At 40.8% G+C, this 22,835-nt stretch overlaps 1 protein-coding gene across 3 annotated transcripts in view; it reads left to right on the top strand.

Annotated features, from left to right (window-relative positions):
- The window catches only part of NUP58 (nucleoporin 58), a 34,756-nt gene extending 11,921 nt beyond the window's left edge, over window positions 1-22,835 (top strand). For 2 of the 3 annotated variants that reach the window (XM_083609143.1, XM_083609142.1), the window contains exons 7-19: window positions 73-97; window positions 1,286-1,351; window positions 2,144-2,318; window positions 2,901-2,980; window positions 3,999-4,117; window positions 4,826-4,908; window positions 6,728-6,929; window positions 12,158-12,256; window positions 14,553-14,648; window positions 20,317-20,406; window positions 20,548-20,634; window positions 20,767-20,847; window positions 22,667-22,835. In XM_083609143.1, coding sequence (XP_083465269.1) covers window positions 73-97; window positions 1,286-1,351; window positions 2,144-2,318; window positions 2,901-2,980; window positions 3,999-4,117; window positions 4,826-4,908; window positions 6,728-6,929; window positions 12,158-12,256; window positions 14,553-14,648; window positions 20,317-20,406; window positions 20,548-20,634; window positions 20,767-20,847; window positions 22,667-22,746 — 1,283 coding nt within the window. In that variant the 3' untranslated portion in view covers window positions 22,747-22,835. Of the gene's footprint in view, window positions 1-72; window positions 98-1,285; window positions 1,352-2,143; window positions 2,319-2,900; window positions 2,981-3,998; window positions 4,118-4,825; window positions 4,909-6,727; window positions 6,930-12,157; window positions 12,257-14,552; window positions 14,649-16,618; window positions 18,867-20,316; window positions 20,407-20,547; window positions 20,635-20,766; window positions 20,848-22,666 lie in introns of those variants that run through there. The other variant, XM_083609144.1, reaches the window with a different exon arrangement.

Here is a 22,835-nt window from a genome sequence, read left to right as displayed (position 1 = left end):
ATATTTTCATAATTCAAATTTAGGAGCATGTTTTTGTTATACTAAGAGTTTTAACTTCCTTTCCCCCCTCAGGTGACAAAACAGGAACGAGACCAGAGTAAGTGCACCAAATATTCATAGCTGGAAAAATACCTGTTGGGACCAGGTGCCTCTTAAATGGAAGGCAACCAATAGCTTCTTATTTTATTTACGTATACATAAATTTCTGTACCGCTAAATATTCTTAAACCAAGGTACATAAGATCAATGTTATAAACTAAACAAAAAAAGACAGAGATCAGAAGAACATAAAATGGGTCGTATGGAAAGGTAAGCTTGTGTGAATAAATGTTTTAAAGTGGTGTCTTAAATGAAGCACAGAAGACGCCTGCCTAATACACAAATGCAATGAGTTCCACAATATTGGCACTGCTATGCCAAGTACCCCATTCTTATGGCTGCATAACGTGTATCACAAGGGACAGTTAGTAATGCTTCTCCAACAGATCTCAAATAGGCAGGAATGTATGGAGAACGGTGGTCCTTCAAGGAGGGTGGTCCCAAGTTATTTAGGGCTTTATATCATAACAGTTGCACCTTAAATCTGGCCAGATAGTATATTGAGAGAAGATTCTTCATCATCGGTTTTGCATGCTGTCAAGGAGCACCACCAAGCTCCTAACCCGCTACTTCAGAGACAATAACCCTGGTCAGAAGAGGCAAGTTGGCCAATCATGGAGCCTGCATATTGCCAGGATTCCAGCTTAGTTTATTGGCTCTCCTCTAGGCTACCACTGCACTTGTACCCTGGTCCAGAACTTGCATGGCCACATCTGGTTCATGGTGCTTTCCCGATGTTGGACTCCAGTTTCCATCATCCCTGAGGCTTTTGGGAGTTTACGTCAGTGACCCCTAAAGGGTACCGAATTGTTTACAGTTAGTGGACTAAATTGATTGGGTTTAATCTTCGTGATAACAAGTTAGGATGATGGAGCTGGTGCAGATTTGACTGTGATGTTGTAATTTCCAGAGAGGAAGGTACCGCTTCAAATAGTATGTTCATTCCCAACACTAGTTTCTCATTTCTGTAGGAGAAAGATATTTGGGGTTGCAGGAGGAAATAATGAGAAGGTTTTCCAAAACTTTTTTCTGCTGCTGGTTAATGATAATTTGGGTAGAACATTCAGAAAATTCATGGGTTAATGGGCTTAGTGCAGTTCTTTGCATCTGTTATGTTAAATAAAAGCTGCTGCTACTGCTGTTTAGAGAGTGTCATGCTAATAATGATGTGCATGTCTGTTGGCAGGGATAGTAAAGCCCTGAAAGATGAAAATCTACCTCCCGTAATCTGCCAAGATGTAGAAAATCTTCAGTAAGTATTTCCTGGGTCCTTGGAATTCCAGATCTCTTTTTTTACTGAAACTTACCTTGGAGATGTCTTGGACTAGTAAGAGTACTCTTTTGTTCACAGTTTCAAAATACTTGGTTTTGACAGCTGTGGGTATACTGTTCTGCAGATGCTGTGAAGGTACCTCAGGTCTTGCTTACCTGAAGTCACTTCAGTAAAATGTAACTGGTGGGCTGCAGGCTGGAATCAGCCCACAAGGTGCTTCTGTTGGGCCCCTGATAATTCCGTCACAGCCCTAATCCTTGTCCCCTCTACCACGGCTTTTCCTGTTGTTCGGTGATGTGAGGAGAGTTCTCTTGGGAGAGAGGGGAAGATGATGGAGGGGGGAGGCTTAAGCTTCTGCCCTCTTTGCAGTGTCTCTCCCCAGCACAGCTTAGATCTGAGATTGCAGCTCAGGAGTGGGAAAGGTGGAAATTGCTTTTCCATGCTTTGCGTTAAGAAAGGGAAGTCCATATTGCCAGTGTGCGATGCAGAAGACAAGCACTGAATTGGCCATGGAGAAAGAGGTGGGGGAGAGGGGTCTTTGTTGTGTTTGAGATGTGGAGAGAGAGAGAGTCTGTGTGTGTGTGTGTATGCGCGCGCATGCACACACACTTTATCCCCAAACCACCATCAGTACACAGCCCTGACTATCCTCTGAGATTTCCCCACTCTGGGGGGAGAGAGGTTCCTTAGTCCTGCAGTAGTTCTGAATGAAGAGCTGGGGTTGGGGGCATTGCATGGATTAATTCTGTCTTCTGTTTTCTCATCTCCCAGGAAGTTTGTAAAAGAGCAGAAGCAGGTCCAGGAAGAAATTAGTCGAATGTCCTCCAAAGCAATGCTCAAAGTGCAGGAAGACATTAAAGCTTTGAAACAACTTTTATCAGTTGCTGCCAGTGGATTACAGAGAAACACTCTTAATATTGATAAGCTGAAAGTGGAAACTGCTCAGGTATAAGCAACTGATGGGGATCACGTGCTAGCCTAAAGCTAGAAAAAATGATAATATTCCTATCCTCTTGGAAAATGCAGATCTGCTTGCCTAACAGCTGTGCTGGGCAGTCCTTGATTTGAAGCAGCTGAGAACTTTGTTTACCGTACAACTGTAACAGTATAATGTTTGCTGTCCTGAAAGGTTGTTTCCGTTATAAAGAAAACTCATCACCTGGTATCTGGCATTGTATCATATCTTCCCTCTCGTGTGCTTTCCCTGTAGAGTTCAATAGGTCTAGTCTTTTCCAGCTCCTATCTGTTAGGTTTTTGAAGCCTCTGGGCAAAATTTTATTGCAGTGGTCGCCAATTAAGTGCTGTGTCCCCTTGTTTTTCAAAACCCCTGGTCTAAAATTATAGACTGATTTGTAATCACATCCCATTCCTTTGCCCCCCCCCCAATAATAATGAACATGGTAAAGTTCATCTTTCAGATATTAGCTCATTAAATTGTCAGGAATAAATTGTTCAGTGAAACAGGTGTGTCATTTTATTGAACTGCAAGAATTACAAGAGCCATTTTTTCCACCTCATATTTTTGTAGGAGCTTAAAAACGCTGAAATAGCATTAAGAACCCAGAAAACACCGCCTGGCCTTCAACATGAAAATTCAGCACCAGCAGAGTGAGTACAGCCTTGCATGTCTTGCCTATAATAAGTGTTTTTATATTGCACGTTGTATAGTTAGTCATTTATTGTATACAGGTTCAAGCCTTATATTGGATATTGGTTTAATATAAAATACGCTTTTGTATCTGCATGGTTGGTTCTCTCAGACTGTCCTGTATCTCATGCTAGATTACTGCACAGGGAAAGTAAACTAAATCTGAATGTATTATTTTGATTCCACAAGCAGAGTATGATAATTGCTATGAATCCTTTGCAGAGATATGCTAGGCACTATTTCTCTTTTGCACATAGTTCTAAGGGATCAGCCTTCTGAGCTTCTTTCAAATAGATACCAAAGGGTGTAATAGTTTGATTCTGGCTGGACTGATTTCTCACTGTAGTGGGAGATGTTTCCTGAGAAATAATTAGTGTTTTTCCTTTTAATTAGGGACATGATTTGAATATGTCCAAAATAATTTAGCTGGGTGGAAAGACAACTTCTTTAAATTGCCTTTTAAAAGAAAAGGTTACTGTAGTATGGTAGGCTTTCCCTGGCTTTGTTAACAGGGGGTGTATATAGAATCATGGAATTGTAGAGTTAGAAGGAAGCATGTTCTTCATCTAGTCCAACCCCCTGCAATGCAAGAATCTTTTTCCGAATCTGGGGCTCAAACCCATGAACCTGAAATTAAGAGTCTCACACTCTACTGATTGCAGGAACTCGACTTCTCCTCCCTCACTCGTGATTGAGAGCCGTTAGTGTGTACACAGGTTATTGGGCGGGGGTTATCCTGCTTTTCAGCAAAAAAAGGCTTCCAGAGCAGCTTATATAATTAAAATTAAGACAGTTCCTGCCCACAGGCTGACCATCTGAAAGACGAGACAAAAAAAGAAAAGGGAATTGGACAGAAGAAAAAGAAAATAAGCGAATTCATGCACCGTTTCTGAAAGTTTAAAATTAGAAATGAATACTTTCTGTAGAGTTCTTTATTCACTTCCGTCATTTAAATGCTCTAAAATATACTTAATTTAGCTACTTCAGGATCTTGGTTGAACAGTTTGAAGTACAACTGCAGCAGTACAGACAACAAATTGAAGAACTGGAAAACCATCTTGCCACCCAGGCAAACAATTCCCATATAACCCCACAAGGTAAAAAAGTTAGTGATTTCACCAGTTGCCTTAATTGCTATGTCATACTGCACTTTTCGCATCTGGCAGACTCGCAGGGATTTGTGTTCAGATGTTGCCAAGGCAGTAGAACCTGTACACCCCGTAGGGTCGGTTTGATTCCAAATTTAGGGCCGAAGATACAGAAGCTAACATAATTGCTGGGATCCATAAGGTGGGTTCACACACCCAGGAGAGGGCTGGCACCAAAAGCATTATTATTATTTTTTCTTGCAAACAACCTTCACATATATGTCTTTTGACTGCAGAACCCAAGCATTTTTTAAAAATCGGAGTGAGATCCCCCAGGATCCCCTTGACCAATGAAGAGAGGCTTAGAGGAGGTTTGAGTCTGTTTACATATTCCACTATTATTTGAGTTCCTGTATCACTACATTGAGGATTTTGTATCATACTTCTCAAGTGTGTACGTTAGTTGAAATGATGGCCTAAGTCTAAACTTCTTGTTTCAGAAAGAAATAATCTTGCTGATAAAACATCAAAAGGACTGTCACCTCTGTTCTCTGTATGTTTAGAGACACCTTTTCTTCCCCCATCATATTTTGACAAATCCCCACAGCTTCCTCAATGCGGTGGTGGCTTTATGTGGTAGCTTTATGGCAAATTACATGGTTTCACTGTGATTTGTATTGCAATGTGACTTGATTTTCAAATTTCCCTGTCTTACAGATTTATCCATGGCTATGCAGAAAATCTATCAGACATTTGTAGCTTTAGCTGCACAACTTCAATCCGTACATGAAAATGTGAAGGTAAAGATTGCTTTATAATGTAAAATTGTGACATGATTATCTGGCTTCTTTATGGTGGGTTAAACCACAGAGGCTAGGACTTGCCGATCAGAAGGTTGGCTGTTCAAATCCCTGCGACGCGGTGAGCTCCCGTTGCTCGGTCCCTGCTCCTGCCAACCTAGCAGTTCAAAAGCACATCAAAGTGCAAGTAGATAAATAGGTACCGCTCTGGCGGGAAGGTAAACGGCATTTCCGTGTGCTGCTCTGGTTCTCCAGAAGTGGCTTAGTCATGCTGGCCACATGACCCGGAAGCTGTATGCCGGCTCCCTCAGCCAATAAAGCGAGATGAGCGCCGCAACCCCAGAGTCGGTCACGACTGGACCTAATGGTCAGGGGTCACTTTACTTTGTTCTGGCTCCTAGTTCAGACTCCAGTGCCTTTTTACTTCCTGCATTGTTGTATCTTCTTAGATTACTTTCTCCTTTTTCTTTTGAAATGGAACATGTTGCTGAAATGTTCCTTGAGGAACTTTAAAGCTAGGAGTTTTTGAAAGTTTTTTTCCCCAAAGGTCAGACAGTTAGTCTAGCAGCTGTTTCCTGGTGGCTTGCTAAATTCATAACGTGAAGTTTTTTAATTCTGAGAATCATGGGCTTTCAGAGGCACTGTTTCTTTTCATGGTGCTCCAGTTACCAGGTATCATTCAAAATAGTACTTGATAATCTTGAATAGTCTTATTTTTGAAGTGGGGCTGATTCCTGTCTTCATTTATTGTGAGGTAGCCAGATATTTACAGTAGGTGTCGCTTTACACCTACTACGCATTTAAACTTAGGGAAACCAAGGATTATTTCTGTTGCTAGTAACATACTGTATTCTGTCGCCTGCTGTGTTGATATCTCCTGTGAGTTCAGCAAGGGAAATCCTAGCTAGTTTTGTTGTAGAAGCATATTTATAAAAATTTCTCTCTTGCCTTTTACAATAAACCAACTCAAGGTGACTTGCAGTAGTAAAACACAATATAACAAATGCAATTAAACCAAAAAGATAAAACAGCAGTCCAGGAGATAACCGGCCATTAAAACATCTTGCATAGTACTAAATGCCTGAGAAAACAGAATGAACTCTGCCCAGTTTTTGAAAGATAATGGAGTTGACAGCAGGCATATGGGGGGGGGGTTGCCTATCTGGGTGCCACCACAGAAAAGGCCCTTTCTCTGTTAGCCATTCGGCAGCGCCTGGAGAAGTGCATTTCTCCAGAACCTAAACTGACAAGAAAGTTCATGTAGCAGAAGATAGTGGTGTAGATATTAAGGCTTTAAAGGTCAAAATCACTCCAAACTGAGCCTGGAAACTGGAATATCTAAACCTTAACATTTACTTAATATAATAAGCCACTTTGAGCTTATGAAAATGTAGAATATATTTTAAAAAACAATACATCTCTAGCATTCTGGTTCCCAGGATCGCCTCTTATCTTTAATAACTGCCAATGAACTTCAGGGCCTGTTTTCCAGTTTGTAGCGTTGCCATTGTAAATGTTAGCTCACTTGGTTAGAGTGTGGTGCTGATAATGCCAAGGTTGCGTTCAATCCCCGATATTCGATATTCCTGCATTGCAGGGGGGTTGGTCTAGACCAGGTATAGGCAAACTCGGCCCTCCAGGCATTTTTGGGACTACAACTCCCATCATCCCTGACCACTGGTCCTGTTAGCTAGAGATGATGGGAGTTGTAGTCCCAAAACATCATCAGGATCCCCTCCAACTCTACAAGTCTATGAGTCTATGGCAAACCTTTGAAAACTGTAGGATCAACTAAGATAGCCTTTGCTGTCTTTTTCAGATGCTCAAAGACCAGTATCTTGGTTACAGAAAAACCTTTTTGGGGGATGCTGTGGATGTGTTTGAGGCCAGGCGAACGGAAGCAAAGAAGTGGCAGACGGCCCCGCGTGTTACTACTGGACCGACCCCTTTCAGCAGCATACCAAATGCCGCAGCTGTTGCCATGGCTGCAACACTTACCCAGCAGCAACAGCCTGCTACAGGTCTGAGTGCATTCAAGTTATAGCTTTTAGTGTTAACACAAACGGTAAACTTGTACGATGTTTTATATAAGGTCTTCCTTTGTGTTGGAAATTTAAAAAAAAAATTGTGAGTAACAGTTCATCAAAACGTAGGTAATAGAAAAAGCAGGATAGACTTAGCAATAATTATATACCCAGTATTTAATCTTGTGGTTTTTTATTTGTAGTAGCTTGTTTACTGTATTACTCAACCCTTTCAAATGTGAGTCTTTGTCATCTCTGAATACACATAGGAGAGCTTATCTCTAAAATTATGACACTATTGTATAAACTTTCAAATTTGTTGGGAAATCCTAATTCAAATTTGTTTTCCATTATAGCACTTTGTAATTTGAAATTATGCCTCAAAAGGTAGACGAATGTAAGGACCATTAAAAATATTAAGAGAGTTGATTAAAGTAGTTCAGAACTGTGTATAGAAATGGGGGGGGGGGGAGTTGTAACTGAGGTGTTGATCAAGGGTGAGCAAAACATGGGTAGAAATTAAACAACTTGGGGATGGAGATGTTGACTTCTAATTTATAAAATACTCCAATAAGATATCTTATTGACTGACATATGGCAGTCTAGGTGCTTGAAGTGAGAAGCTAGGTGGCTGCTTCTTTTAAAGTGCCTACCTTCCAAGGAGTTCGGGATCTGCAGGTTGCATTTAGAGAAACTCTGAAACTAGATGACTTTGCCTAAATGTGGGTCTGAGCCCAGGTAGCAGTCTCCCTTCTGGACATATCAGAGAGTTACCTTGGCTCTTGGTGTCCTGTCTCCATCAACCACACCTTTGTGTTTCTGGTGCTGGGCAAAAAGCAACACAGAGCATTTCTACCTAGAGAGGTATTAAATGAGGTGCTGCTGTTGTAAGTATTGGGATCTACAGGGTATTTCCAGCTTTGACATACAGTTAACTGTTGACAGCTGGATGCTATAATAAGTGAATCCAAATAGAACATGATGAGATCGAAAGGATTGCTACATCCTTCTAGCTTACTGTAGCAATGCAATTTATTCTTTCCCTAGAAGTGTGCCGAAGTATGACAACTTTTGAATGCATTCCCCGGTTGTTGTTTTTTTATGGAGGGAGGTTTGAATCTGATCTTTAACTACCATAGTCCTCTAAAACCTTTTCCCAAAGCTGTTGCAGCAATGTTGCCTAAACACTTTGTAAAATAAGGGGAAAGCACTTTACCTGAAGCCTGGTAGGAAAACCCCTCTCGGAATCCAAAATATCCTTCCTTGGAAGTGAAATCCATTGATTCAGTGGAGCCTGCTTCCGTAGAAGTGTGTGATGGATTGCTGCAAGTGGGATGGATCCAAAGGACTGTTTAGTTTCGATTTTCTTTAGCGTAAAGCATAGAACAGAGCTTCTGTGAGTGGGAGGCAGCTGCCTCTTACGGAACAGAAAAGGCACCTTTTGTATCCAACCTTTTGCCTTTTCTTCTAGTACAAAGGCAGTAAAGTAGGGAAGCGAGTATTTGAATTTGTACCATCACTGTAAATTGTATTAGGCCTTGAAAAGAGAAAATTGCAAAAAAAAAAAAGAGAGAGGAGGCCATTAATTTGGAGGTGCAGCTGATAATGTTATAGCAGTGTATCCTAAACGGTATAGCTGTAGATAACTGTGAATATTGAAAGTGTCGACGGAATTTGGAAGCGCCATAGCTCAGTGGGCAGAGCATATGCTTGGCATGCAGAGGTTCTAAGTTCAATAAAGGTTGAGGTTTTTGGGCAGGAGGGTTAGTAAAGCCCCATCCTCAGACACTGGAGACTCGCTGCCAGCCACAGCCATTTGGAGCATTGGTTCAGAAGCGGCGGCTGTGTGGTTTTCCATCAAAAGTAGCCAAGAGGTCGCAAAAGGTATTGCTCATTCTGTGAACTAACTGGCTGTCTTCTTCGATTTGTGTTAAAGAATATTCTGTAACTTAAATGTTAGTGAGGTCTGGTATTTGTGAAGATTCTTGTATTTATGACATAGGGGAGTTTCCCTGGAATAGAAAAGTAAACTTCCCTGAAGTATGGCAGCAGAGGCCATAGGGTTGGGTTTTGTTTTGTTTTTTACAATCACTCTCCTTTCAGAAGTCAAACATTCAGTGTTAATGAGTTTTGCCAGCTCTAGGATATTTTCTTAACTGGAAACAAATGCCTGTGAAATGGTTGAATAGCTGGGAATAATGGTGACTGCTCCACTGTAGCAGAGCGCCTCACATTCTGCTCAGCACAGGTTGTATTAAAGCTGTTTAGCCTAGGTAAAGTAGGAATTAAAATAATTAATTTATTGTCTCCTTTGATAGCTGTGTCATCAAGACGTTTTCAGGTAAAAATAGTTTAGTGTAGTTACTGCCTTAAGTGTGTGTTGCTACTGACTAAGCAATCAAGATTTGATTGGCTTACCTAAAAAGCACTTTGCCTTGCTGTGTTCGCTGTGTTCCAACACCTTCTAGCACCTAAAGTTTTAGGGATACCCTAACATGTTACTGTCCAGATGCTGTTGGACTCATCTATCTCCCATCAGCCCCAACAGGCCTGTTCAATGATGTCGGGACTTGTAGTCCAGCAACATCTGGAGAGCACAGCATTGGCTACCCTGGTTTGTTGTGTCATTTGACTCTGCAAAGGGTGCAATCGCTGGAAATATTCGCTGGAATGAATGCCTGTCCAAATCATAACACTTCATAGGACCCTGTGCTTGAGCTAGTTATGTAGTTAAAATCCAATGCCTTGCCACAAATTGGAGCTAAGCTAGGGTTAATTCACTTTATTTTGAAATAGGCTTAGGCAATTTTGGTTGCACCTTTTATTGTCAGTACGAAGAGACTTGAGCAATGATATCTTGCAAACCTGGTAGGGAGCGTTGCTGATGTTTACCGTAAACGGGCTCTTAGTAGTGAGCTCTATTTATTTAAACTAAAATTGCTCCTTAGGAGAAAAATATATAATTTTTAAAAAATATAATGCAGGTAATTATAGTTTAAAATATTTCATAACATGTGATCCAAAGGTGACAATGTTTACTTACGTGTTTTGGCATGGACTATCTCTAGTGTTACCTAAGTTATGTACGCCTAACTTTTAAATGAGAAGTTATTTGGTTTTCTGGCAGAGTCGCATTAATTCGAGATTGCCATTAAGTTGAAAGTTTGTCAGCTTTAACTATGAAATCTCCCCCCCCCCCGGTAACTTGAATATAGGTCTGTTTTGAACTATTTTAAAAGTCTAGAGCATGCTTTTTATGCAAGCTTGGCTTGGGGGACTTTGGTGTCATCAAACTGTTTAAAGGTCTTCCACCAATGGTGCCTCCTAGGATGGAAAACTGAGACACTTCCTTTAAAAGAGAACACTGGACACTTTTTTTGTTAGAAGCCTAACTTACTTTGGATTGGAATTTTTTAAAGGAGCTGCTAGGTAGAGAGTATATCAATTTGTTTACATCTAGTTTTTATCTGTCAATGCAATGCTTGTTCTATGAAAAGAATAAAACGTTAGATCCTGGCTAAATTAGTTGAACTTTGTTCCCACTGAAATTGGTGGGATAAATTAGTCAAGACTTTCCTTACTTCCTACTCCTTTCAGTAGAAATTATGTTCAACTGGCTTGGTCTGGATCTGACCCAAAATCTTTAGTTCGTGTATACTTGGAATACAGAAAGAACCTCAACTTGCCAAATAAGTGCTAAGTACTAATTGCAAGTTCACAACTCTAGTTGCCCTTTACAGCATAATTCTACCTTGAATATAACAACCTCATTTTTGCATTGGATCACCTAAGGTCTGGAGATGTTCCTTTCAAAAGATGCAATGCAGAACAGTGCCTTTTGCTTGATATTTGGCTATCTGTTTAATTAGCAGTTGTGAGAACTTGAATCTCAAGTGTTTGTATATTTATAAGGCCAGAAGGGGACCATGAACACTGTCTGATTTGTACAATACAGCCTAAAAATTGTCACCAACTATTTTCTTTTCTTTCCAAATGGCAGTCATGGTAGATGAATGTACTGTAATGCAATAACCAGGTAGAAGAACTTGACAAATTTTAATTGGGAAGATCAATATCCAAAAAGGAAAATTGAGAACCCCTAGAATCCTGAGTAGCTTTTGATAATTAAAAAAAACCTTGCTGGTAATCATATTGCCAGTTGTCCTTTACTAGCATGCATTAGAGTCATTGCAGGAATACACAAATATGAAGACGCAGGCACAGTATTTGAACTTGTCAAATCCTTCAAGTTTAACTAATGCACTGTTTGCTGTGCTTAAGGGTAGGAATGCTGACTGTACTGTGAAAACTGTTAAGTAGCTTTTTATAAGTTACGAAATTAACCTCCAGATATTTTGTTATAACTTATTTATAATGAGGGGCTAGTACATAGTTCCCTCCCCACCCCACCCCATACAGGACAATGGGTTAAAAATATCCATTTAATCTTGGCATATAAGCATGGATTTTGGCAGTGTGCATATGTAGGGAAACCACTGTCTCTAATCTTCTAAATGATGTTAGAAATTTCTGAATCTGAAATCTTGAATGTATTGGTTAAGGTACACACCTGTGCCTTTTCTGTAAATGTTTATTTAAGCAGGCAAAATGGTTGTAAATGTAGCAAAGTTCTAACAACTCAGTAACTATCATTTTTTGTGTGAACCAGTTTTAATTGTCATGTTTTGACTTGCTCTAAAATGATCAATAAATTTAATAAAACAAAGTCATTGTCTTGTGTTTTATCAACTTGTTTCACTTTGTTTTTGGTGGGTTGGTTTTTTTTTTAAAAAGAACTTGGATAAAATACTCAAATGAGTATTTAATATCAGACATTTGTAACGTGGTAATTTTAACCATGTTCCTATAAAACTTGATTTTTAAAGAATCACTTCTAGCTGCTTATAGGATATTCAGATATAATTCCAGCAAGGAGCAGAAATTCTAACTTACATGCTGAGTTGTCATAATATCATGGTTTCATGCTGTGGCGTAATATGCTAGGCTTACGAGTAGTTTCATCTTGTATTGCATTTCGTATCTTAAGAAATTACTGATTCAGATGCTAAGATAGTTTGGGGAGGAATTATAATGAAAGTCTGGGTGCTTAAGAAAGCGTTTGTTAAGCTGTGATTATTTACTCTCTTTAATGGAAGGGTTTACGTCATGGATCTCTGTTGCGAAAGAGTAAGGCAAGTTTTGTTTTCATTTTTTTTTTACACCAGGGCCACAGCCGTCTCTGGGAGTTAGTTTTGGAACGCCATTCGGTTCAGGTATTGGCACTGGCTTGCAATCAAGTGGCTTAGGGTCTTCAAGCCTTGGAGGTACACTTTAACTTTTTCTAATGTTTCACTGAATTACTACTATACAGCACTTCCTGAGTTGGACTAGGCAGCACACGTCACCCGTAGAACTAAATTCTTAAATGTCTTATGCTAAATAAGCAAGATCAAGCCCCGTAATCCACATGAATTGATACAAAAGCACCACCAGCCTCTGGTTCTGTACTCTCAACTTCCCATTTTGGGTTAGAAAGTCTGTTGCAATTGTAAGCACCCATTGAGAGAGTGGGAGAAATCTACCTTTCTAGTCCTTATTTCCCTATTCTCAGCCAGGATGATTCATTTGCGTTGCCATCTCCATCATGCACTCTTCCACTTAATCTGCCCTGATCTCTATGCTCATTTGGGCATCTGTTTGATAGTGTGAGATCACCAAGACTTTATCCTTCTTAGAATACATCAAGGCATCTCATCTAAACCACTTCTATTTAAACAGACATTTTGTGGGATAGAGATGACTGGTTGCCTAAATGTATATTTAGGCTTCTGTTCTTTTGTGTTTCCACATAGATATGCTTCTATTATTTGACATGTGCCTTGATCGTAGGGAATAGGGTGCATTTGGAACCTAAATTAGTGCACGGTTCACAAAAATATAATTTCACTGTTGTCGGTACCAGCTTTTTGGCCTATTCTGTTAATTTGTTTTAGGATCTATTCTGGGAATTGGCTGATACAGCACACACTCCATCCCCTGTTGCTGATACGCACAGAGAGGTGTTCCATTTTCCTTTATGCCTGAGCAACCATCAGGTTGATAGATCTCTGCGGATACTGTAGAATAGCCACAGCAAAACTCCATGTCAAGCATGTGTTGCTAAACTGGTGCATTGGCAAATTTCCCTGGAAGAAATGACCCCTTTGCCATCTCCTGGTCTTTAAAGTCTGCACACATTCTGTGCGTGTAAATACAAGTTATTGTGTGAGTGTGTACAGGAAATCCATGGAGAAAAGAAGAATAAACCTAAAGCTGTCAGAAATGCAACAAGAAGCGCTGGTGAAGATACCCCACCATATAAAGTAGCTGAGATTAGCTGCAATAATAGAATAGCAAACCGAGAGGTGCAAAAAGCATTGTTAAAGGATATCAAATCTTTTTAAACTTGCATGAGCTGCAGCGTACTATTTGCCATTTGTGTTAGGTTTCGGTCATGATTCTCCCTTCACCTCCTGTTTCCAGAAATGGAGGTGTAATCGCAGCTCTCTGTAGTTTCTGAGTATACATATTCCTGTTGCTCAGTAAACTACCAGTCCTATGTGGTGGGGGCAAGTGGAGTGTGAAACCGGCCTTCCTGAAGAGTCTTGCCAGGTTTTTTCCAGCAATGGGAGATGCTCCCTCCATTTATTGCCCTAAGTGGAAGTGTGGGAGTTGAGATGCAAGACTTCCTTTCCAGCCATGTTTGGGGAAGAAGGTGGGCGTTTTATTGCCTCCTTAGTAAGAAGGCTGATGATACCTTATGCATGCTTGCTTGAAAGCAGGTCTGCTGAAATCATAGCAGTATTCTATTTTCTTACAAGTAAATTCTATAAGTGGGGGTAGAACCCTTGTCTCCCAAAGGAGAAAGTTGCCTCTCTACCACAATAATTGGAGGGAATCTTACTTGTTATTTACTCAACCTTGGGTTTGACAAGAATGCCAAACTACCGTATTTTTCGCTCTATAAGACGCACCAGACCAAAAGACGCACCTAGTTTTTGGAGGAGGAAAACAAGGAAAAAAATATTCTGAATCTCGGAAGTCAGAACAGCAAGAGGGATCGCTGCGCAGTGAAAGCAGCAATCCCTCTTGCTGTTCTGGCTTCTGGGATAGCTGTGCAGCCTGCATTCGCTCCATAAGACGCACACACATTTCCCCTTACTTTTTAGGAGGGAAAAAGTGAGTCTTATAGAGCAAAAAATACAGTACCTTCTGTGTCTGCCACCAAATGTCTAGTCCAACCCACAGCCTTCTACAAACACATCCGGGTTTGACAAAGTTAGTCCTTTAACTTAATCAGTTGAACCTACTATGCATCTCGTTTCCCTAACTTCCCTAATCTGTTAAGAGCAATTGAAGAATGTGTGTCTGCCTGCAGACTTTTCTATTTAATCAGACTTAATAATGAAGTCTTGTGCAGATAAACCCCTTTTTTAACCTTCCCATGGCAGTTCAATAACAATAGCTCCGATGCTGCAGAGCATATGTTGAAGAGACATTGTGGAAGGCCAGTTCTTGAAAGCGGTCTAGCCCTGTGTGTATCTTAACGTGTCTTCCCTGTCTTCACTATTGTTCCACTAGGGTTTGGAAGTAGCTCTGCTTTTGGAAGCAGTGGCACGGGTGCACCATCTTTTGGATTTGGAGCTACAAATAAGCCTTCAGGAAGCCTTAGTGCAGGTTTGTTCTGTTCTGAGTGTTAAGGTATTATAAGTTATCAATACCTAACGCATGGCATCCACCTTAGTCATTGCATTCAAATCTTCTGTTTGTGGAAATTACAGTTTTCAGAATGATATTGGAAGGATAATTTAGTAGATTAGAAAAGTGTTTTTCATTTCCTTCTCGCAAGCTCAGTAGTGCGAATCCATAGGCCCTTCCAAGGGAATTTTGGGCTTGCTTTTCTCAAACACTGTCTCTCTCAATGCTGCATAGCAAATCTTTCAAAAATGAGGAAAACGGCATTGTAGGGTATGATACGATAGATTTGCTACTTAAAAGGAAGAAGTCATTTCAGCAGCTTTATAGAGACATGGTGATGAGCTAGCTATAGATGTAGCCATACCTTTCGTTGGAATGCAATTTTGCATACTAGCTTGTTTCAAAAGTACCAATTTCTGCCAGCTCATTTATTGCTAACTAATCTAAACCAGTTATTTCTCCAAACCACTTGCACACGTCTCAGTGAAGCTTTGGCAATTGTTTTATGCCTCTTAATTGTAGTTAGGCAGTAACTTTGTAAGTTTACTTTTGAGAAAAGCAAATCCATATCTATTCTGGGTGCATGTGACTAGCTGTATGATGGTTCATATTCTAGCCTTTGTCCATTAAAAGGACTTGAAGTACCTGCTGCACTTTTGGAGATAAAATTAAGAGTTGTACCTAATACGTTTCCCAAACTGGGTACCCCTTAGGGTGGGTAAGGTCAGGTTTTTGGATTATGTAGTCTTTACGTACAAACCACTTAAATACAAAAGTAGCCCTATTGGAATATTCTTAAGAACTTAACTGCACCTGCAGAATCAACTACCCTCACTATAGACTCTTCCTCCCTGCCCCACTGAATGGCTATCACATCAACTCATGGTTGCAATGTTAATTGGATTCCCAGCTTAATTATTAGCTTCCTTGGATGGGTTTAACGTTAGTGTGGAATTGAAAGCGCTTAGCAACTATTGACAATATGTGCAAGGAACTTTTTCTCATCAGGTAGCTTCATAGACTTGCTCCTCACTTCATGTTATTGATTTATTTACTGTTAGAATATTTCTAATCCGTCCTTCATTTAAAAGCTTTCCAGGGTGGTGTGCAGAAGGGTGAATAAAATCAATTTTCACAACATACAAATAGAATTTCAAGCCAACCAGTAAATGTAACGAAGTAAAACAAAGCTAAAAACAGAATACCACACAAGTCCAAAAACCATTTAAAATGCCCTAGGCAAATGGGAAAGGCTTCACTGAAAACCATGTAATATCAGTGCCAAATGTTCTAGAGTGGCACTCTGACAACCTCCTTTGTGAAAGCATAACATACCTCTGCTAAAGATGGTACTATCCAGATTTAGTGTTTCTCTTAAGTATCTTAGTTTTTCAGGACATGCCAGGTCGTGTTTTCTGGACTCATTGGAAAGGAAGAGAGCTTCTCTTCATGGTAGAAGGGTTCTATTGTGCTGCTTCATTTAACACCTGGTTCTCTCTAGAAGCAGCACATAAGGCCTAAGGTTTCTTAGTCCCAGTTACTGGGATAAGAAGGGCTTCTGTTCCTTGTTTTTCTAAATTGAGCAGTTGCCATTCCTTTTCTGTTGTCTGGTCAGATATACTTGTATATGCAGGTGATCCCAGTGTCTGGCTCAGGGGCACAATATGTAATTGCCTCTGCCCCCTGAGCTGCCAATTCCCATTTGGCATGACCACCCCACCTGGCTCCAGGTGGTGTACCTGTCAGTTCTAGTGAAGAAAAGAAAAAAGTAGATCCCATAAGCCCTGGCGTCTGTCCATGCCTGGTTTAAAGAACCAGAACTTGCTTATGACCTGCCTGAAATTTATTCCACAGCTTCAGTACAATAGATTGTCCCTAGCTGCCTTGGCTAGGAGACTGATGTGATCACAGCGTCTCTCACGTTCAAATATTTTCCCCTCCTCTACAAGGCTTTGGCAGTTCGAGCACATCTGGGTTTAACTTCAGCAATCCTGGCATCACGGCATCTGCTGGCCTGACTTTTGGGGTGTCCAACCCAGCCTCTGCAAGTTTTGGCACAGGAGGACAGCTTCTCCAGCTGAAGAAACCCCCAGCTGGGAACAAGAGGGGGAAAAGATAAATGTGAAAAGGGGGGTGGGAGGGCTAGGGTCAGAGAAAAGGGACAACCCATTGGCATAAGTCATCTTGGGGGGAAATCTATTTTTTTAAGCTGACATATAGTAGGTGCTCTGTGTCCTTGGAGATTTATAACATTTTGCTACTTCTTCCCATTCTGGATTATAAAACGTAATTGTAACAAACAGCTATTTTTTGGGTGACTCAGAACTCGTGTAAGAATCCTTTTTTGTGGGGGGGGGGATCATAGTTTTTAGATATGCACTTCATTATTAAGAAGCCGTGTAAAACCATCTATTTAACCTAAGATTAGTAACAGGATATTTTTGTTAATATGCTTTAAACCATATAGAGAGGTGCATATTTGGTTTCCTTGTACAGGTAAAGTATATTCTAGTACGAATTCTTGAGTCCATGTCTTCTGTTTCTTGATATGGCCTTTTAAAAAACATCAGGGTGGTTTTGTGAATATGTGTGTAAATATATACAGTATAAACGCACACTCGGATATGTATATGGGTACATACCATGCATTTCAGACCTTGTCTTGTAAGACAGAACGTTTTCAAGTTTGTGTTTTGGGTTCTTTCTCCCCTCCCATGTTGTGGCAGCATATTGGAAAACCAGCTGTAACATTTACTAATGCATGTGAGACATTGTGGGCTGTTTTGTCTGTTTTCCATTTCTGTTTTGTTTTCCATTCAGTGCTTTAAAATGAACTGGATGTTCAATGTAAACGTTCTCAGACCGGTTTGGTTCTCAGCTGTGGCAATGTGTCTTTGCTGTACAGTTGCTCAACTGCAGCCATGCGAACTAGAGGGCTTCAGGTAGATTTTTGGAGAGCTGATGACTGATTAGTGCATTCTGAAACGGCCTTAGTTTTCACAAACAGCTCACACAAGCAGTGTGGTCTCGCAAGAAGAATACATGGGAGTGATACCGCAGGTGCTTCCCAAAGGATGCTTTGAGGATGCAGAAATGTCTGCCCATAAAAATCAGTGTGCTGCTCTCCCATGTTGGGCTGTTCACATGAGCAGGCCGTGTGCACGAGTGGTTTGCATAAGACGGGGCTGTTTTGGAACAGATGGGTCCACTTAAACTTAGGGCTCACTTCCATCCTAAAGCAGACAGACTCTGCTTCTCTCGTCATTCTGCATGAATTGATGCTTAGGCATGGTAAGAGGCTACGAAGGGTCGATCACAGCAGGACACTTGAGAGTAAACTACAATATTTGACACAATTACAATAGTAATAGCCTTGCATTAGTTGAGCTGCATCTCCAGCTCAGTGAATGTTTTAAAACAGAAACAACAGGAACATTTATTGCCTTAAATGAGGGACTACAGTCATAGTCCTTGAACTGTGTTGCCAGCACAGACCCCATTCACTTCACTGGGGCTTGTGCTAGGCCATCTCTTTTGAGGGCCGGGCTGTAAATTAGCCCATCAGATCATTGCTCTGTGTGTGTGTGTTTGTGCGCGCGTGTTTGTGTACAGAATTTTTGTGAGGTCTAGCCTTTTTACACAAAGAATATTTTGTATATAACTCCAAGCAGATATTCGTAGTTCTCATCTAGGCACCTTTAAAAACAAAAAGATAAGTCGTGCACGTATGTATTCTCTGGTTTTGAAGTTGGTTGCTTTCAGGCATTACTATTTTTGTAAGTTCTGCCAGCGTTTTTTGTCTTGGTGCAACAGCAAGTCATCTGGCAAATGTGTGAGTCCTGAGTGTGATGCATTCAGAAGTAAGGGGAACAGCTTACTTAACACAAGTCTTTTCACCTTTATATATGAAGTATGGGCCGTTTTTTCTTTTTCTTTTGGAAAGAGGAAGAAATTAAACTTGACAGAATTAAGGAAAACTTAAAAACAAATTTCAGGCCACAGTTCTGTTTTGAATTTGTATTTGGGCCCCAGCAAAAAAGATGTGCAAACTTGGATGTATGTTAACTGCTTTTTACAATATTAAAATGTTAAAATTTCTTTGTATATAATTTGTGAACCTATTTTTTTAACTGTGTTGTCTTTGTCCATATGTGCATCTTTTCTGTTCTACAAATAATAAAACGGATTGAAGTGTGATGTGTCAATAATACTTGCATTTATTTCTGGATGGTGTTTTCATTCCTCTTGGGCTGTGATCCCCCACACATGATATTGTGCTCAGTGGAATATCGGTGGTGCTGTTTCAAACAATAAGTTTTCTGTTACATAAGAACAACCCTGAGCGTTTCCCAATATGCATTTGTATGGCCAGTGTAACATATGATCCAATCCAATCCCTGGATTTAACCAGCAGCAATTCCTTTCAATTCAATTATTTTCTACACCACCCTTCTGAGGATCATAGAGCAGTTCACAGGATTAAAAACGCAAAATACATAACAGTAACAAAAACAATACACGCATCCCCAACAGTTTAAAAGGCCATAGATTCACCAAAGGCCTGGTTATAGAGAAAAGTTTTGGCCTGGCACCTAAAGGCATATAATGAAGACGCCAGCCGAACCTCCCTGGGGAGAGCATTCCACAAATCGGGAGCCACTGCAGAAAAGTCCCCGTTCTTGTGTTGCTGCCCTCCCAAACTCTCATGGGGGAGTCACATGAAGAAGGACCTCAGGTGATAAACACAGAGTCTGGGTCTGTTCATATGAGGAGAGGCAGTCCTTGAGGCTTTGTGGTCCTGAGCCTTTAAAAGGCTTTATAAGCCTCGATCACAATGGGCAGAAAAATGAACTGTCGTCGTACTTGGAGTTGCTGGTGTTCTTTGTCCATTATATTCACGTCTGCAATTGTGTTGCTGAAGAACACTGGAACTCCTTGAGTGTGGAGAGAACACCCTGAGTCCTCCCTACACTTAGGAACATTTTACTGATTTGGCACTTGGGTTGGATAGATCCCAATTCAGCATTTAAATATTTTAAAATTTTGACTGACTCAGTACAATTCTATGCTTCATGTTACTTTTTTTTTTTTAATTACAGTATAGGGTTGGTATCAGGGATCTGTTAGTTTCTAAGGCACCTCACATCATACCTTATAACCTTTATTTTTTGTCTTCAGCTCAAAACCTGGATAGACGAATTAAAATACTGAATGATCCGCATCATTTGTTGTTTCAGCCACTGGCCATTACAAAAGATCATGAAAAAGTTACACTTGATATTGGACGTTTGGTAACTTTAATACCTTGGGTGATAGCTAATTTGAGTCATGAAGTGGAATCCTTATTTGCAGTCTGTATACACACAGCTACTTCCCCCCTGAAATGGTTTACAACATATCTGGATAAGGAAATGCAATGTCTGTGTACTATTCTATGTAGTTTGTGCAGGAATTCCAAATGGATTGTGTGCTTCAGTGGGATACACACTGAACATATTCTCAACAAAGAATACAATAGCCCTTTACCCAGGACTCTTTGTTTTGTTTTTTTTTGCTGAGACACAGCTACCCCCAAAAAACTTCTATAATTTGTATCTAGATAAGTAAATCAAATGTTTGACTCTTTGTTTCTGTGGTGCTTACGTAGGAATGCCTAGTGGATCAGGTCCAGCTCCTAGTGCATCACCTGTTGCAATGGGAAATATACCAAAGATATTTACAACGGATTATGCATCAGGTAAATTTTGCAACCTTAACGTTGCCGCAGGGATCTTTGCTTTTGTTGCAACACCAAGCAACCCTGCATGGAATTGTTTCAATTTGGTATCAGGATACGAAAAACAGGTGTTTGACTTTTATTTCTATGGTGCTTATGCAGGGGTTTCGAGTTCACCAGGTCTGACTCCTGCTGCATCGCGCACTTCAGTAGGATGTTCACCGAACCCATTCACGATGAATACACTAGGTAAATTTGTTAGTCTGTGAGGTGCTGCAACGCTTTGGTTTTTTTTGCTGTAGCACAAACACCCCCACCTCACCCATAGAAATTGTTTACAATCAGATGTTTGTGTTCTATTTCTGTGTGGCACTTATGCAGGAATTCCAGGCCCAGCACCCAGTGGATCATGTACTTCAATAGGATCTGCACCAAACATACTCTTAATGAAGACTGTGCCAGGTTAGATAATTTCTATGATATTTATGCTCTGGTCTTACTATGCTTTTCAGCTCCGAGGTAACTCTGAATGGGTTTCCACTGTACAAAGTGTTTTACAGGTCTCGTGTGACTTTCCCCAGAGATAAGGAGATAGATGTCAGATTACAAAATATTAGCTTGCTGAAATCTGCTTGGCAAGCTGTGTAGATAACTGGGGTTTGGGCCTGCACTCATATCAGCCCCAGCAACTATGGCCAGTGGCGAGCAATGAGGGGAGTTGTAATTCAACAACATCTGGAGGGCTAAATGCTCCCTGCACCTGAGGTAACTTTTCTCTAGGTCTTTCCTAGCTAAAGACAACTCTTACCCTACCTGAAGACATGCATTGTCCAGCAAGAGTGGACCATAATCCACTGGTACAGAATACGCTTTGTTTTCCCTCCCACCCAAAAGAGAAAAGTTTGGGCTCAATCCTTGCAACTCCAGCTAAAAGATTTGAGGTGGGATTATTCCCCCCACCCCCCAAACTTGCTGTCTGAGTCTTTGGTCAGGGAGGAAAGCACTGGATTATATGGAATCATACATTTTTTAGAGTGGAAAGGAACTCTGGGGTTCCCCCCCCAAAAAAACCCTCTGATCATTATATCCACCTTGCAACCTTCCTTAGCTATCTAAGGAAGGAGAATTCACCTTCTTCTGAGGCAGTCCATCAAACAGCTCTTACGGTTACGACTTTCGCCCAGATTCTCTTACTTGCGATTTCCACCTGTTCAGAACATGTTTCACCACAGGAGGCAAAATGGGCTGTTTACATGCCTTAATCCTGCCACACATTATCATTACCACTAGGTGGCAATAAGTGCCTAGTAGTCCAGTCCCGTCCCCCCCCCCCCCCCCCAATATCAGTGGAAAGACTTCGGACCTCCTTGCTTTTCTGAACTGATACTACTACTACCAAAGATTTTCTACCCACCATGCAGAACTCCACACTCGGCTCCAATTCAGCAGGCACCTTCTGCTTTTAAGTGAAAATAAATACATTAGGAGCTCCAGCCACAGAATTCCCATACAATATAGGAAGCTGCCTCAATACTGAGTCAGACCATCTATCTCAATATCGTCTGCACTGACCCCTGTTCTGCCCTATATATGTGTAAAGCAGTATTTAAACAGTCATGATTTCCCCAAAAGAATCCTGGGACGTGTAGTTTGTTAAGGCCGCTGAGAGTTGTTAACAGACCCTTATTCCAAGACTAGTTTAACAATCAATCGCTCTCCACAGAGAACTCTGGGAATTGTAGCTCCGTGAGGAGAATGTGGGTCTTCCTAACAACTCTCAAAGAAGAGTTGCTATTGTTTTGTTTTCTATTTATTTGTGCTTTTATCTGTCTTGTGAATCACTTTGAGAACTTTGGATGAAAGGTGGTATATAAATTTAATAAATAATGACAAATAATGTGTTCCGGCCTCTCTGGCCATCAGGACACTCCCCAGGCCACGCCATTCACTGGTCCTGCTTCACCCCCTCCTTGAGTGTTTTTGCTTGGCTGAAATGTGTTATTGACATCTGATAATGCCTCTTTATTGCCCTAATGGAGGGTACAGAGGAGTGGGGTGTGTGTGTGTGTGTGTGTGTTTGTGTGTTTGTGTAGAAGCTGGCCTGCTGTAAAAAAAGAAAAGGAAAAAAAGTGAGATGAATTGCTCCTCCCACTTTTGTCTCTAGCCACACCCACCACTGGCATGTGATTCCTGGATGTTTGCTTTTGGAAGGGAAGGTGGCCTAATGCATGAAAATTATTCCCGATCTCCTGGCCTAAATTGTTTTTTCTCTTTACCTCAGGCATCATTAAGCGGCGTTCACCAGTAGCACTTAGCACCATCCTAGAAAATGGGGAGGTTACAGCAACGAAATTAAACTAAGGTGCATAGAATTAATCTCCTGGACAAGAAATGGCCATTCTCTCTCCCCCCCCCAATGCCTTGATCCTAATACAGCACTGATACCAAGA

This window comes from Podarcis filfolensis, assembly GCF_964270895.1.
Source record: "Podarcis filfolensis genome assembly, chromosome: 4".
In the NCBI taxonomy this organism is placed as follows: Eukaryota; Metazoa; Chordata; class Lepidosauria; order Squamata; family Lacertidae; genus Podarcis; species Podarcis filfolensis.
The sequence above is the reverse complement of the archived record's forward strand: the minus strand, read 5'-3'. Positions and strand labels throughout refer to the sequence as shown.